The sequence below is a fragment of the Larimichthys crocea genome, chromosome III (assembly GCF_000972845.2).
Source record: "Larimichthys crocea isolate SSNF chromosome III, L_crocea_2.0, whole genome shotgun sequence".
In the NCBI taxonomy this organism is placed as follows: domain Eukaryota; kingdom Metazoa; phylum Chordata; class Actinopteri; family Sciaenidae; genus Larimichthys; species Larimichthys crocea.
Window position 1 is genome coordinate 21304358 of NC_040013.1, and position 18089 is coordinate 21322446.

Sequence of the window (18089 nt, forward strand, 5' to 3'; positions counted from 1 at the left end):
GTGTTCGTTTTATAGTCAGAGAGCAGACAAGGAGCTGGAAAGTCGTGACGCACTGATCGGACAATACTGGTCCTAATGAACGGAGCCCGAATATGGCCGCATCTAACAACTACTTTCTCGTTAAACCGATGAATCATTTTGTCTATAAAATGTCCCCAAAGCCCGTGGTGACGTCTTTGAATGTCTTGTTTTGTCAGATCGGCAGTCTAAAACTCAAAAATATTCAGTTTACTTCCCCCATGAGAAAGAAAAGAGTCAAATCGTCACATTTGAGATGCTGGAAGCAGTAAAAAAAAAACAAAAAACATGTCTTTCTGTTGGTCAACTAATAAATTAATTAAATTAATTAAAGAGATCAGTGTGTAGGATTCAGTGGCATCTAGCTGGTGTCCGTGAAGCATTAACTCTGGAGGCTGATCTCAGGACCTGAGGCGTCTGCAGATGTACAAGTCTCATTCTAACGTAACAAAATCATAATGATTATTATTATTATTGAAGTTATTCAGCCATGTTCCTCTAAATCTTAAACACTGGGCACTTTAAAATTGTTGCAGCTCTACTTCAGATATTATCCAAATGTTACTGATCCACGTGTTTTTTTAGTGACTGTCGTCAAAAAACAGTTCAGGAAAATGTTAAACATTATTATCTTCTGTATACCTATTGACAAATATCACTAGAAAGTATAATTTAAATTATTTTATTGAACTGATTTTCTTTAATTCAGTTTTTAAAATCAGTTATTCATACTTCATGTTTCATCAGCCCTACTCTGTTTCATTGTGGGACAAACTTAAGAACTTAACTCAAAGTTCAAGCGACAATTCAACAATACCCTGAACTGTTTATTTTAATTGAACCAACTCTCCTGATCTGATCTATGTGGCCATACGCGCTCGAACGCCATATGCTGATCAACAGGTGGCGGTATAATGCACCAAGAAATGTAGGAATGTGCAAACAAAGAAGGCTGAAAGCTAGTAGACGTGAATGTAAATACAGAGTTTAACGTGGGCTTTACAAATGTTTTATGAGCATTCAACACATTTGTTTCACCAAAGATACATGGTGTGTTTTGCTGAGTGACTTATCTGACCCTGACAAGCTCATCATGTGTTCATCTGTAGCAAGACTACCTGTTGAACCTGCATCAATATTACATGACGTCAGCGTGTCGTAGCACAGTTCACAGTCCAGTGAGGAAGTTGTGTGTTCGTGTTAATGAACACTTTGCTTCATAACGCTGTGCACAACTTTCTCAGGACGTCCCAATTAGTGTGTCGCCCTCGATACAGGCGCTCTGCAGACAGTGAACTCTTTCACTGCACTCTGTGTGTGTTGGGAGGTGGTGTTTTCCAGCTGGGGTTTGGGGGTAAGTCTCTATGAATAGTTTGTGTGTGTTGACTGTGTTCGAGAGGAGGAGGAGGAGGAATTTGTGTTTAGAGATTTCCCACCAGCAGCCCATTATTTCATTCATTCATCCATTCAGTCAGTCACCCCCTCCCCTCTTATGCAGCGGTGAACTCATTCTCTCTCACACACACTCACACACACACACACACACACACACACACACACACACACACACACACACACACACACACACACACACACACACACACACACACACACCTCCTGATAATGAGGCAGCACTGGAATCCACATTTGCATACTCAACCAGCCATCCATATTTGTATCTCTCCCTCCCTCACACACACTCTCGCAAACATCATTCACAGGCGAGTATGAGTACTTTTGCTTGTGATACATGTCTGTAGTTGGATATTAAACATTACATCTTTTATAGAAATCTACACTTTTACCCCTTTAGGCCTCAAATTCCAATTAAAAAGAAACAGACGGACACTATTTGGTTGAACACTTTAGAGTTTCTTGGATATAAAATGCCCCAGAAGCTTTGAAAACTGCACTGTGTGTTGATCTTTCACTTTGTCCGTTGCTGTCTCAACAGGTTCAAAAGGCGACGACCAAAGCAGGAATGATGTGTGTGATAAAGATGAGCAGGAGGAGGAGGATGAAGAGAGTTGTGGCTCGGGGGCAGAGAGAGACTAAGAGGTAGCTTGAGGGGGGGAGACAGATGCCCCTGCCCTGCTGGTCATGTTGGCAATAGCAGGGCTGCCTGCGTGTGACAGACGGGGGAGGCGAACATCCCGACTCTCCTCCGCAATCTGCTCCCTGCCCCCCCCCCGCCCCACCACATTGTCCTCACTCTGCCCTGCGCTGTCTCCACTGCAGGGTTTAATCCTGCTCCAGCCTGCCCCTCCCCAACCCCCCATCATCATCATCATCATCATCATCATCATCATCAGTCCTCTCTGCTTGCACCCAGCCTCCTTCCCTGTCTTCTGCATCCTGAACCGAAGGCCCGCGGGACGGTTTATCTCAGACCTGGAGGCTCTGTCCAGTCCTGGAGGCTGCGGGCGATGACTCCCCTCCCCGCCTGGTGTTCCTACAGCCGGCTGCCAAGCTGTCCTGACCAGCCACCCCCTCTCTTCCTCCTCCCACTCTGCCTCCTACACCGTCACACAGCAGGCCACCGCCACGTCACACAGTAACACACACACACACACACACAGAAAGAGCCCCGCTGTGGCGAGCAAAGACACAAGATACAGACGCAACCGATGTGCCACATGCAAAGTGCAGGAGATATCAGCCACACACACACACACAGCAGAGCGCCTAAAGGTCAGAAACGGAGCCTGTTGTTCTGAGGCTGTAAATGTTTGATGAAGTGTCGAGAAAGTGTCTTTAACTCCACACCAACAAACTAATCTGACTCACACTGAGGAAATGCCAATCCTCGTCCAATCACAGCCTCTGGTCTCGGTACGTGTAGATGCATGGAACGCTTAAAAAAAAAAAAAAAACGTTTTAAGAGATTCTGCGGCCAAATCCGAGAGATCAAAGTTCGTAAAGCCTCGACGTTATTTGCCAAGACGTGTTTAACACTTTGTCTGTTAGCAGAGGTTGCTGAGATGATTTATTCACTCACAACTTCTGCATCTCTGATGAATCATACTGTGTATTTATGATCGAAGTATGTAGCCCTATCTGTAAACAGATATTTGGTTTTATTTGACTGGATTGGCTGGTTGGCTTCATTATACATTGAGTATACGTAAACCAGGTCAGTGAGTACGAGAGCCCTGCAACTGGATCACCTAATTCCTCCTGTGTTTTCCCTCCTTTGACAAGACAAAATGTTTCCCGTGAAAAGAGTCTATACAGGAGTTTCATGGCATTTTATCTGTGGCGATAAAATTTATATCTCTTTCCAGAAACAGTGTCCCTGATGATTTGTGTAATCCACAGAACAGATATCTCAAATCTGATCCAATAAAATTATCAACATTAGAGATAGGTGAGAAAATGTTTTTTTTTTTTTTGGCTGAACTGACTCTTTAATTGCAACATTCAAACTCCACATCCTCATGTTTGACATCAGCCGATTTCACAGGTGAAGTCTTTCGTACCTTCAGAAAAAGAGCGACCTAGTCTTCACAGTCAGTCTTTATTGGCAACGCTGGTTTTCCAGTTCCAGACAGAAACTCTGCAGCTAAATAGTTATTTAGGAGAAAAAACATTTCTGCAGTTTAATCCAAACACTGCAGCACAATGCCAGCAGGCTTTCACACAGCAGTCTGACAGTTAAGTGAGCCGAACAAGAAGCCAGTAAATTAGCCGGTCGGGTCGTGGCCTGAGATGTTTAAAGTGGCTGCCGGTTGTAAGCTGAAGGTTTGTGTAATGCAGTAAGTGAAGCTTCAGCTCTGGCACAGACAGAAACAACCACACACACTCAGTTTGTCTGGGCAGAGAGGAGACAACCTCTGGCCTTCTTCAACACACACATACATACAAACTCTCTCTCTCTAATCCACCTCTTGTCTCACCTTGCATACTCCGCCTCAGAGGGGTGTGTATGAATGTGTGTGTGTGTGTGTGTGTGTGTGAGTGTGTGAGTGTGTGATTAAGGCAGCGCTCCTTCCAGCAGCTAAAGCAGCAAATCCAATAACTGGCCTCTATCGACTGGCACACTCATTAATTAGGGCTTAATACGGCTTAATGCTTGGGCACTGCCCTACACTAACCCACACACACAACACACGCAACACGCACTGCAGACTGGCACGCCTCTGCTCGCTGCCTGGAAGTGGTGAGGGAGGAAGGAAGGAAAGAAGGAAGGAAGGAAGGAAGGAAGGAAGGAGACAGATACATGGATGTTTTAGGTGAAGATGATCTGCAGTCGGCAGTCGGCAGTTTGTGGTGTCGGACGGAGTGAAGGAGGGACGACAAAGAAGAAACAAAGAGGCTGAAGAGGCTCCAGCCGTCACCTCCCTGCCGCCTGCTGCTGGCCTGGCTGACGGCTGATGGGAGGGCTGTGGTGGTGGTGGTGGTGATGGTGGTGGAGCTGGGGAAGGAGAGCCTCCCCACTGACCTGGTGAAAGGACACCACCTGCTGGATCCCACGGTTTACTGACACACACCACGAAACACTGCCTACCCCCCAAAAAAAATGATCCTCCAAAATACCTGAAACCTCTTCCAGAGCGGCCGTGGTATTAAGTGTGTATTTTGCTCTCCAGCAGACATAATAAAAGCAAGTTTAGCTGGGAGGCAGTTTGCAGTAATTTCCCCTGACAGCCCCGATAATCAAACTCTGCTCACAATCTGCACCTCGAACCGCCGCACTCTCTATTGACTGCTGCTACTAAAGAGATTAATTACAACACACACGCAGACACAGTTACCTCTCTGCGGTATACATCAGTCGTAGCCCACAGCTAGTGTCTAAACTCTGTTGTGTGTGTGTGTGTGTGTGTGTTTGTCTGTGTTTGCATATTTATTTACAGGTGGGAGCATATGTCCTAAAGGCACGGTCCAAAGGGAAAGTGCTAACGTCATGTTAGAGATGCAGAGAGATGGTAATAGAAAAAGAAGATCTGGAAGCGACGTTCAGGTCTGTCATTCAACAGCCCCGTACGAGTGTGTGTGTTCTTATTAGTGTACCAAACAAATCAGCCGGCGGAGCGTGTCACTTAAAGAAAGTACTTACTGGGCGGTGCGTGCATTATCAAAATGACGTTCTTCCACTCAGCATGGCTCACACTAAGACACACTATGAGATGAAATACAGATCATTTGTTTTTATTTGTAAAAAAAAAAAAAAGAAGAAGTGTAAAGATGAACGTCGGCTTTAATTAAAGAGAAAACTGCTCTGTAACGAGATGTGCAGCACACACACACACACACACACACACACACACACACACACACCTGAACACACACTCCGGAAGAAGTGTTAACTCTAACCCTAAAAGATACAAAAAATCTCAACGTTTGATTAACTCAACTTGTGTGCGTGTGTGTGTGCGTGTGTGTGTGTGTGTTTGTGTGTAGCAGGCGGGGGGCCTAGGGGGTGAAGAATGCAGGCAGACGGCCTTGGCTTGCCTGGTTACAACAACACTGCCAGGGGCATGAAGGCTGCAGCTGCCACACACACACACACACACACATCTACACAAAACCATATTTCGCCCAATCCCAGGCCCACCATCACCACCCTCACACCCCAGCGCTCTAGCTAAATCTTGGCTAGCACACAACTGCACTCAAGAATGTGTGTGTGTGTGTGTGTGTGTGTGTGTGTGTGTGTGCCTGAAGGCCATGTCCCTCTCCCCTCCACCAACCTGTCATGCCAGTTGTTGCTCTTGCTAACCACGCGCATTTGACATGGGAACACGATTGGTGACACCGTGTGTTTTGATCAGGATGAGACTGACGCCTTTCTCGCAGTTCTTTGATTTTCTTTTTAGATTTTTTGTGCCGTCTTTTCGTTTAATTAATGAAATTGTTTCCGGCAGATTAATATGCAGCAGGAGTCTTGTTTGAAAACCTTTCTGCTCAGGACCTCGTAAACATTTGTGTAACTCTTCGTTTGAAGCTCAAGTGTGAACAGAAAAGAGTCACACAAGAACTAAATGTCTGAATACATAGGCACACTGATATTTTATATTAATTTATATTTATATATAAAATAAATAAATGTGTCATGTGCTGCGTTCTTAAGACAGCACAGCATTAATTTATTATTTTTAATTAAATTAATTTGTTAAAGATGCAAATTAGTTTTCATTGACATTCACATGAATTACTAGAAATCTATAAAATCAAAATCATATGAGCAGATTATGAATTAAATCAGAGCTGCTTAACTTTAACATATGTTGTTTAAAAAAACATGAAGATCATCAAGATTTGACATTTTAAAAATAATTAAATTCAGGCCAAAATATATACTCACGCTTAAACAAATGTAGGGTTACTCACGAGGGGTCGAGTGACCTCGACGTGCTGCATCACAGAAGGCAAACACATCGCGGTGATGATCAATCATTGAACTGATAAATAAGTGTGATGCAGTCTGTGTTTGAAGCAGCAGAGAAGAGAGAGAAGGAGATGTTATTTGTTCTGTTTGCACTGCAGCTCATCGGCCCCGTCATGTTTGAATGAGTCAGCTAAACAGCGACCTGTGTGAAACCTTTAACATGCAGATGAACAAATATGATAAAAAAAAATTATCTACTGGGCCAAAATAGTGACGTAAAGTCTTTTAGGTCGGCTCACAAACATCATCTGAATGTTCCCAGAGCTCAGGGCTACGACTATTGACTGTTTTAGCCATGTAATTGTAAAATAATGTACCTGTAAATATTTGATCTTTAGTGACTTTAAAAAAAATAAATAAATAGATATACAGTATACATGGAATATTTTTCCCAAATCAAAGAAATTAACTCATCAGTGCAGATCCTGCATGTGTGTAACTGTCATTCCCTTTGTTTGTTGTTTTGTTTCTCGCCTTTTTGATATTTGGTGCTAAATGTTTTTTTATTGTAAGGCACTCTAACTTTTATTTTGAAAAGTATACAGTATAAATGAACCTTCAAACTTTATTTACTCATACAGTCGAGGTCTGAGACTACTACTGAGTGATGTGAGTGATGGTATTTTATTGAAAAGTATGTTTTTGTAAGAAAAAAAAATCCTTTTCACTTTTTTAGAAAGTAAATGTTTCAAAGTTCAGATCGGTGTTTAATATTGTTTACTACAAATCTCATGCTGCATTATCATTTTTTTTAAATTGAAAATCAACTTGCAGTGATTTGAAACGCTCTTCAGGTAGATAATTAAACACAACTGATCACAATGTCTGAATGTGCACGTGCAAATAGATTTTAAAAGTGACTAAAATTATATTATAGACAGATAAAACGTTTAAAAAATCTAGCTCTGCAGATATGTTAGAAATAAGATTTAAAAAAGTAAACACTGGTGTGAGCCTTAACTCTTTTATCAATTATTGTTTCATTTGCATAATATAATATAATGCAAAAATGTTGTGCACTCCTCACCTAAACCTCTTTAAAACATCCAACAGTTATCTTCTTTTTATATTATCTATTTGATATCATTTCTATTTTATAATGATCACAATTAAGCTGTAATCATCCAGAAGTTCGAGACATGTAAGTCTGTCTTTTCGGTCTAAATAAAGAATAGAAACAGGAATATATGAATAAAAAAAATAGGTGTGAAAGCATTTAAAGGTGATATACAACATGAACAAAGTCCGAGCTGATGAGGCTGATGTGTGGTTGTCCCTGGTATGTTGGTGATGGCGTTTGAGAACCTGAGCTCACACGAGATCAGAAAGTGTAAAATGAATAAATAGATTCAGAGCCTTTAAACATGAGCACAGAAGTTGTCGCTGCTTTCATTTCGTCGCTGCATTAACAGAGGTTTCAGTGCTGCTGCAGGCTTTTATATCAGCTATCCAACATTAAAACGTTTGCTGCCGTGAGGCCTGCTGACTCTTTTTAAGTCTCGTGTTTGCATCCTGGCATTAAAGTGTTTTTCTGCCGTTGTTACTTTTAGCATTTTCTAAAGAAGGGGCAGGTGTTTCTGCGCTAGTTTTCTAGTCGTAGTTTTATGAAGTAGTGTTAGCGAGTGTCACTGACTGGGGTTTGAGATGTGACGCTTTGCACAGTTAACGCTCCAGCTTGCAAGCCTCTGGCTACAGCCTGACATCTGAGCTGCAAATCTGTGCATGTGTGCGTGTGTGTGTGTGTGTGTGTGTGTGTGTGTGCGCGCATGTGTGTGTGTGTGTGTGATAGAGCTGTAAAGCCACCGTTTGACAATGCTCTTTCAGCAGGCCGCCCTGCAGTCGCTCCCGGCTACAGAAGCCAGCTGGGCAATGCAGAGATAAAAACGATGAGCAGAGACGGAGAGGAAGATGAAGGAGAGGGAAGGACGACGACAGCGCCATCCGGAGGTGAGGACACTGTTCCTCTCCATCCTAATGTGATGAGACTTCACCACATTTTCAACAAATTGTAAATCAAATAGTTGTGTCATTTCTTAATTTTTTTTTAAATGGTGCCAATCAATTGTAACATTTTTTATAAATTTAAATTCTATTTTCTTTCTGTGACACTCAACTTTTCTTACAGGGTAAAAAAACATGATATGTAGAAGAGAAGACAATATAAAATGTCTGATTTTAAAAACAAATGAAGGAAAAATGAATAAAAACGAGGTGACAGCAGTGATGTGAATATAAACGACGTGTGGAACGTGAATATGAAGCGCCACAAAGTTACATTCGTTAACGCCGCGCCTCAAACTGAGCCTTCTTTATTGTCTTTATCTGCCGATTTCTCCACTCTTTTATCATCGCTCTCTCGGTACGTCTCAGATCACACACACAGTTGCAATTTATCATACACACAGATGCATGCGCACGCGCACACACACAGATGAACAGATGAAACAAATGAAAGCTGTCCCGTTTCTTCTGCCCGGCCTGTGCCAACTTAATTTGCAAATGAAAAGTTTTGCAAGGAGCGTCCTTTTGCTTCTGGGGCATGGCAGCACACTGTGTGTTTGGGGGTGTGGGGGCGAGGAGAGAACAGGGTTTGACAGAGGGTGCGTGTGTGTGTGTGTGTGTGTGTGTGTGTGTGTGTGTGTGTGTGTGTGGCAGGAGCCCAGATGAAGCAGCCCTCGCCCGGGGCTCGCTGTCCGCCCGCGGTAGCAGCAAGCCTGTTCCTTCTTCCCCGGCCCGCCGCGACCATTTGTTCCATTAACCAATCTCCTGGAGCCTCTGGTGCAAGCACACACACACATACACACACACAAACACATACACACACACATCCACAGGCATACATACTTCAACAACTGCTTGCACAGCTCATACCACACATGGCCCTCCATCCCTTCTCCATCCTCCGCTCCATCCCCCCCCTCGCTCCTCTGCTCTCCTCCAGACGCACGCACCATCTTTCTTCATGGAGGCCATATGGCCCAGTGAAGCCTGTGGATCTACAGGCACATCTGCGTATATGTTGCTGCTCTCCTTAAAGGGCTGCATAAACACTCGCACACATTGCTTTCACACGCACACCCAGGGCTGACGAACACACTCTGCTGTCGCTATGTGTGGTTAAGCAAACGTTGGTTTTATGTTGTGTGTGTGTGTGTGTATGAGAGAGATCGATAGAGTCTGTGTATGTGACCTCAGTGTGTACATGCATAGTGATAATTGGTGAAACAGCCTGCGAGCAGCTGTGAGGTGAGAAAAGGTTGCGTGGTGTTTGGTACAGAATGCAGAGGGGAGGAGGAGGAGGAGGAGGAGGAGAAAGAGGAGAGGAGTAAAGTTGGAAACTAAGAGAAGGGCAAAGAGGAAAGTGAAAAGAGATAAGGAGAGGAGAGGAGAGGAGAGGAGGACACAAACTGAGGGCAGAGAGGAGAGAGGACGGCTAACGCTGAAAAACAGCAGAGAAACTTTTTATCTGCCGTTTTTTTTTTTTATCAATCTGTCAGGAAAAAAAATCATTTTCGTACAAAATGTTTGAACTTTCTAAAGGTCTTTCTTCTTATATACACGTAGATATCATTTGTTCAAAGATACAAAGGAGGAATAATTATAGATTTTCTATTTTTAGGCTGAACGCAAAGAAAAGAAACTACGATTTCCATCAAGGTGTCGCTCTGGTGTCTCGTATCATTAAGAACTGTAACTGTAAGGCAGAAATCAGATCTATTTAATTAATATTATTATTGTTTAAGAGATTCACGCTAATTAAAAACCGTACCTGAGCAGCAAATATTTAAAGAGCTGTGTCAATCTTCACGAGCAGTTTTATAACTTATAACATATTTATAATTCGATTGTTTCATCTTACATGTTTCTCTCTTAATTAATTTTGCTTTTGTCGTAAATTTATGAACGACTTAACCCAATCACATCACAGTCATTTGAAAATAACAGAACAGATGTGCCATTAAGTTTTCTGTATTCAGCTTTAAATAAATTGTAACATCTATTCCCGGTATTTCTTTATTTCTGCATCTGTAATTTGGTTGCTTATATTTATAAATATTCCTCACCAACATAACCTGCCCTCTCTGAGAAATGAGCTATTGTATTATTATTTTAAACGACTAATAAGATAATAAATCATTGTATTTGTTTTACTCAGTATAATCATTAAACAAACAAGCAATTAACGATTCTGGAAAATAAAGTTTTAGAAGGCTTGAAGAGTTAAAACATTTCCAGTTGTGCTCACTATCTATAAAATGTACATTTAACTTAATAAGTCAGAATGTTATGTGTTATTTGATGGATCACGTCGCTCCTAAAAAACACATATAACCTTTAAATTAATCATTTACATCTTCCCCAACTCCGTGCTCCGCAATCTCTCCATTCTCCGTTCTCTCTCTCCATTTCCAGGCAAAGAAAAAAAAGCAACAACACAGACATAGCGAAATAAATAATTAAGTGGTGAAGCAAAACATTGTGTGCTAAAACCCCTGTGTAGTTTGGCAATCAGCTTGCCCATGTAAAAATAAATCAAGCTGATTTTCCAAATGTTTTGTGCGTGGTGCGCTGTTGCCGCTCTTCGCAGCACAGATTGCAGGCCGATGGAGAGGCTGTGGGGAGGGGCGGGGCGCTGGATATTGAACCCACTTGCACCAGCTTGTTAACACGTACACCTTAACCCCCAAGCGGCGTGGCGGGGCGCCCATCGAGCGCTCAGGGCCTGCAGGGACCAACTAACGTTTACCCAATGTATGGATGCACAATGAGGAGTATGAGAACAGCGCCATATGTAGAGAGACTGACACGAGCGTGCACACATATAGAAAACCGAGATCTACAAACTGAAAGACATGACTGCAAACCGAATGTCTCCATTATTTGTTGAAGCTAAAAACAATATGATAAGAATATATTTGTGGCAGATATTCAAGTTTTCTCGTTTTGCCCTCAGAGTACGATGACTACCAAAAATACAACCACGTACTGAAAGTACCAGCTGCAGTGTGGATCCCCGTAAACGTGAGTCATACATCCCTCGCCTCCCTGTCTCTCCTTTAACTCTATACTGCGCCTCCTTACAATGAAACAACATACATAATCACCAAAAAATAATCATTTAATAAACCTAAAGCGTTCCCAAACATGCAAGAACGAAATACAAAAATGTGGTCAAGCGGCTCCAAAAGTGACCTCATGTAGAGCTGAACTCCAGAGATTTTTAAATATCAGGAGGATTCATCAACCCAGTAAGTGTCAAAGCAGAAAATAAAACTCACTAAATGCCAAGAGTGATTATCGTGGTTCAGTTGGGAGAAGAGAGAAGTTAGGTGCCAACTTCCCAGCCAATCCACTTTTGGCAGCCGGATTCCTACTCTGCTAAACCTCCTGAGAACATGCAATAGCAACCCATACACACACACACACACACACACACATAAAAATACCACCATAACATATGCGCGGAAACATACAGAATATTCATACTTCACACTCCCAGACAACTTAGATTGTTTTTCTTTCCATGAAACACACAAAGAGTCACACACACAGGCAGGAGACAGCTGTGACTTGGTAAACTTTGTTTTTTTTGGCAGCCTTCTGACTGTCGACAGGTTAACACCGGTGGGTGGTAGACAATATGTAGTGTCAGTGATGGAAGCAGGAGAAAAAGGGTGAGTGAGTGTGTTTGGTTTTGTGTAAGAGAAAGGTGGAGTTGGAAGTATGAGGAGGAGGGGTGAGGGTGGGTGGGGGAGGCACTGGGGTAGAGATCCTGCAGAGTGGGGCAACAACACCCACACACCCTCGCCCACATTGGCAAAGCCAGGCTGTATGCCAGGCACCCTGTGGAGACACACACCAACTGGCCTCCACACTTAGGGAGGAAAAGACCCCCGCATCTCTCTCACACACACACAGATACTGTAACAGAAGCCAAAGATGGACCCACTTTTAGCTGCAGCTTTTAGAAGTCAATGTTTCCGAAGTCACTCCCTATGTGCGTTATATATTTACTTTTTACCTTTTTTTAATTGAGTATGTGTAAAATTATTGGTGCCAATACTTTAGGGCTGCAGCTGATTGATGATTATTGTAGATTATTTTATAATAAAAAGTACAAAAAAGCCATCGCAACTTCCCGAAACCAAAAGTTTACGACATTCAGATCGCTTATTTTGTCCGAGCAACAGTCCAAAACGCAAAGATATTTTGTCTGAGATCATAGAACACTAAACAATCCTGCACGTTATCAAGACAAAAGACAAACTCAGCTGTGCTTGTGCTATTGTGGATGTAGCTGCGAAGACTTTATGAGTCTGACTGGTGCATCGCTGTGACTTCAGCCCGGTTTGCAGGTAGTATTCACCACGAAATCATGCTGCTTGGTAATTTCTTATTTAATTTTCTGCCTTACACGTAGTACACGTTATATTTGGGCTCCTCAAATCCACAAATTAAATGTCCTCCTTTGACCACAACAAGTGATTCATACAGGAATCTACAACTGGTTTATTCTTTTAGGTCTACAAGTGTTTTTTTGATTAGGGAAGAGTTTGATGTGCAGCCTGATGAAGTAGAAAATGTCACCACTGCACAGACAGCAAGAGAGTAAACACCGTGTCAACAAAAAATAAAACAAGTCTTGTCAGAATTCAATATTAGATTTGCAGTCGGGCTGGTTAGGGACAGATTATGACAGAAGAACTGCACTTATTTATTGTTGTGTACAAGTCTGCTGCCAGATTCTAACTGAGAGAAGTTAAAAAGCACTTGGGGAACATTCAACTCCAACAAGGCTGCTGTTATTTTTAATAATACAAAAAGTTTTGATCCTGATATTGACTTCAAAATACACACAGTGATAAACAACCATGAGACACGTGCCAGTTCTTGGAACTAACAAATCATAATTGCATAAATTAAATGTTTATTTGCAAGTAAATCATACAAACATTGCCAAAAAATACCCCTAAAAATTCTGAGGAAGGTGTAAGATGTGCTGTCTGCAGACTGTGTAGTCGTGTGTTTATTATTTTGTGTATCCGCGTACCTGCCCTTCATGCGCTGGTGCATGCGGCCGTGCTGGACACACTGTTCCTCCATGTCGGAGCAGCGAGCTCTCAGACTCTTCACTGTTTCCTCTAGGTGTTGTTTCTCAAGAGCCAGCTGCTCCATCTCACTTCTGCACACACAGACACACACACACAGAAACACAGTTATTACAGATGTACAAATGTACCACAGAGCAATGCAAGCAGAATAACGGGACAAGACTAAAGAAAGACAAAGAATAGAGGCACAATGCAAATGTAATAAATTTGACTGAGATAAAACTAAAGAAATAAAAGTCTTTAAAGGACAGTCTCCACAGATCGTAAGCTGACAAATCTGATTATTTAAAATCTGTAGTAATAACTTAACATGTGTACAAAAGGTGGCAGTTTATTCTGTTCATCTACAGTAGCAAAACTAAAGCAGGCTTATACAACAGTTCTGTATAAAATGCTGCCTTCATGTCAGTTGTAATCAGTCTTTGTTCAAACTATTTAAAGATGAACTGATTCATCTGTGGGGTCATCTTAGAGGAGGTAGTCTGTAGTGCTTTTGGACTTTCTCTAACTCTCTCTAACACATTAAGAGTTCAACAGCACCTGAAGTTGCTGATCCTTGTTTTTCCTTATCCTGATGTGAGGTTAGATGGGGAGTTACTGACACACGCCGAGAGTGGCTCATCAGAATAACTGTGAGTGCCATAAAACTCTGGTTGACCAAGCAAAGGGTTCAAAAACATACCTGTACAAGTCTGTGTGTGTGTGTGTGTGTGTGTAGATCATACAACCCACTTCAAAATACCACAGCTATACATAAAACCTTCCATGATGACTGTAAAGGACAAAAAATGAATATAGCATAAACAAATCATTGCAGAAATAATTAAATGTTTGAATGAATGTTGTATTTTTAGATTCAGTTAGGATATTATCTAAATTCAAATCCTAAAATCATTTTAGGAGATGCATTTCTGTAATGTCATCCGAAATCGAGACAGACTTAAAAATGCCCCAGGTTCCAACCAACAACTCTACAAAAGCTACAAAAACTTCAAAATACAAAATATAATAAATATAACAATATCTGAACAAGTTTTTTTTTTGTTGTTGTTTTTTTTAGGGGAAAAACCCACAATACTTGGTGTTATTTTACTCCTCCTCCCTCCTCCTCTTCCACCTCTTTGGTTTCCTCAACCCCAGAAAGTGACGGACTCTCTTCCAGACAGAGGGTGGTTCTGCTGTCCTCTGTGGAAGATTTCCTTCAGCCGCTTTCTGGGATTCGAGTCTCCTGCTGGTCGCTCGGCATTTCCTCTGGAACCTCAGCCTCTTTTGTTGGTTCAGAGGGCTCTGCATTAGGCATAGATTCCTGCTGCTTGCTGCGCTCATCCTCACAGTCGTCATCACGGCCGGTGATTTTTTTGGGGAACCTCTCTCTCAGCCTTGAGCTCATTTGAGAGCTTCAGGTTGAGTGAGATCTGAACACTGAGCTGATCTTTCAGCTCTTCCAGCTCTATCCCAATTTTTTTCTCCTTCTCAAACGCATTTTGTTGCAAGACAGTGATCTCTTCCGCCATCTTTTGATGGAGGGCTTCCTGCTCAGAAGTTGTGGATCTCATGCTGAAGGGTGTCAACCTGTTCTATCACCATGATGACATCTGATTCATACCGCTGGCTGATCTTGCAGTATAAAATATGAATCTTGTCTAGATATTGCTTGACAATCTTGTTCTTCTCCTGCTCTATATCCAGCTCAGCAGAGAACTTGTCCTGGTTCAGTTTTTGGGCATCTTGCAGCTCCTTTCTTCTGCAAGATCTCGTTATCAAGATCACGCTGAAGGGCAGCAGCCTGCTCTCTGTTTTTGAGAGCATCATCTTCACACCTTGCAATGAGCAGTTGGTATGAAATGCAGAGCCGTTCCAGTTCCTCTTGGAGAAGCTTGTTTCTGTTCTTCTCCGCCTGGAGCTCATTGGTGAACGTCTGCTCATTGACGATGTGAGCTCTTCGTGGTCCACTTGGGGTAAACCTTGTCCACAGAAAACAGGAGTGGATGGTCTTTTTTCTGAGCAAGCTTCATCAAAATGAAGACTTGACTCGTTTGAGTCAGCTTCGATAGCTTGAGGGTCTGACTTGTCATCCTTTTCATCTGATGGGTTAAAGGACGAATTTCATTAAGATTTAAAGGAATCCACCTTCTCTCTTCCATCAGGTCCCAAAGACTCCTGTCCAGCATTTCAAAGGCCAGACAGGAGAGGTTATTGAAGATAAAATCCTCCATAAAACTGACAATGTTGTTTTTGCACTTGGATTTCTGGATTCATTCATGAAATTAAAGCCCACCCGTTGACCACACAATAAAAATGAAAGAAGCAACTTCCTTTTTACATTCTTACAATCTTTCAAGATTGAATAATTTCTCCTTCCATATTAATTTCCTTTATGAATGAATACCAAAATTAACTCAAAGCATCTTTTACAGATTTTTGTAAACTCAAAAATTCAACATGGCTCCAACAGCATCACAAACTATGCCCCTCCAAAATAAACCTTTAAGTTCAATCATATTATATCTTCATGAAGGTTTATTGATATTTTTAGCTTGGTGTACCTTAAAAACTGTAATTCTGGAAGTAAAAATGTTAATCTTCTCTTCGAATGAGGTCATAGGCTGAGACCGTTCACCGTGTTATTAATACTGTAAAGCAACCAATGACAAAATAACTACAATTACAATACAACTTATTATTAATTTGTATGTATTATTTATTTGACATCAATAGAGATACAGACAGGTAATGCAGGGAGAGAAAGAGGAGTGTGACATGCAACAAAAAGCTCCCTGATCAGACTTTGCAGTTATGTTTTCTGCATCTTAACCACAAGTCCGCCAGACACCCTGAACCACCGATCAGTAGGAGCTGCATCAGACTATCAACGGAAAACACTTCATCAAGAGTTTCCTTCTTCATCTCGCCGCAACTGTCTCAGCGTAACCTCACTTAGCCTGACTGAAGCCGTCCAGCAGGACTTTAACCGCTACACTGGGCTTGGACTCCAGGAGCCCGAACAGCCCGAGGCACAAAACACACCAACACCACACTGTTGCTAAACTACGTAACACACACATACAGCAGATGTAGGGTATGAGCCTTCATGTCAGTGTGTCAGCGTGGGCGTGTGTGTGTATGTGTGAATCCCTCCCCATGAAATAAATAAATAAATAAATTCAAGGTGGTTGCCGTGTGCAAATGTGTGTATTTGATATTGATGTCCATCCATGAGTACACAGGGTACTTTGCTGCGTGTATTGTGTGTATGTGTTCTGGCGTGGCTGGTGAGGCCAGTGCGGTCTGGCAGGGCCAGATTGGGGGCTGTCATGTGACTAATGTGCAGCACAGCTCCAACAGCTGACAGGACACTGGGCCCAGGGTCACTCTCATGCACGCACACAGACACACACACATAAGTACGCAAACACACACGGAAACATGCACACAGGCAGCCCAGATGGAGAGCTGTGCAGGCCTGCTGTGACTACTGTAGCATCAGGTTAACAAGAAAACAGGTCAGACTGAGAAGCAGTATGTAGTATGTTGACATGATCTGCCCAAACAGCCTGGATAGATGATGCCTGACGAAATGATGACATGGACGTCCAACAGAAAGACGGAACAAACAACTCAACGAGTAAATAAATGACTGGAAAAATTGACGAATTAATCAGTTAGGAGTGAGAAGGCAAACAAAAGAAGAAGATGAAGAGGATGGAGATGTGATGAACGAATCAAAGAGAAAATACTGACCGGCTGTTTTCTGTCAGCTCCTCCAGTTTGACTCCCAGCGCGCCGCACTCGTCCTTCAGCTTTCCAATCAGGGAATTCTGGGAACTCAGCAGACCGTCCAACTCTGCGACTGCAATGGATCAGGGGAAACGTTGTTTGTTGCAGTGAAGATTGTAGATGATTTTGTGCACAGAAACCGAAAACATCTTCACAAATCTGAAGACACATGTGCAGCTTTTGTTGTTTTCTGTATTTTTTTTAGCTTGTTTCTATATTTAGATCAAAATTCTGTGCATATCAAACAGCTAAAGGATGTTTTCTTAATTTTCAGTGACCTCTCATGGCCACCGTAGATAGGGGTTCAAGCAATATCTCACTTCTGTTAGACACTTTGACTTTTCAACACACACACGTCTACACTGAAGTTCAGACATTGCAAAACTCGATAGCCTGCCTCCAGGATGTGTTGTCACAGGACACCACCATCACCTCTCTCTAATAATGAAGCCACGTTTATGTGCCTACTCCTGCTCCACTGTATTTATAGTACATTATATAACATCTATGTCTGTCTATATCTCTAGTAAATCTTCACCCTGACCCAAACCTAAGTGTGTATAGTCAGGGACCATGTAATGTAATTTAAATAGGATGAGTCCACCTTAAATCAAACACGAAAACAAATTACAGCATGAGTCTATGTCAGGTCGTAATGCTGTAAAAAAGAGACAGATAATGATAAAAGCCCTCTCATGAAGGGCGGAGGGAGGCCTGGCACAGTTTCTCCATCACCTCCAAGAAAAATCTAAAATACTGAATGTCAAAAAAGAAAGAAGTAAAAGATTTAA

General features: G+C 42.1%; 1 protein-coding gene across 1 annotated transcript in view; it reads right to left on the reverse strand.

Moving 5' to 3' along the window:
* The window catches only part of sdccag8 (SHH signaling and ciliogenesis regulator sdccag8), a 46796-nt gene that overhangs the window by 3409 nt on the left and 25298 nt on the right, over nt 1–18089 (reverse strand). Inside the window, exons 15-16 of the mRNA XM_019252963.2 lie at nt 17263–17371; nt 13461–13592 (exon numbers count right to left, since the gene is read on the reverse strand). Coding sequence (XP_019108508.1) covers nt 13461–13592; nt 17263–17371 — 241 coding nt within the window. The remainder of the gene's footprint in view (nt 1–13460; nt 13593–17262; nt 17372–18089) is intronic.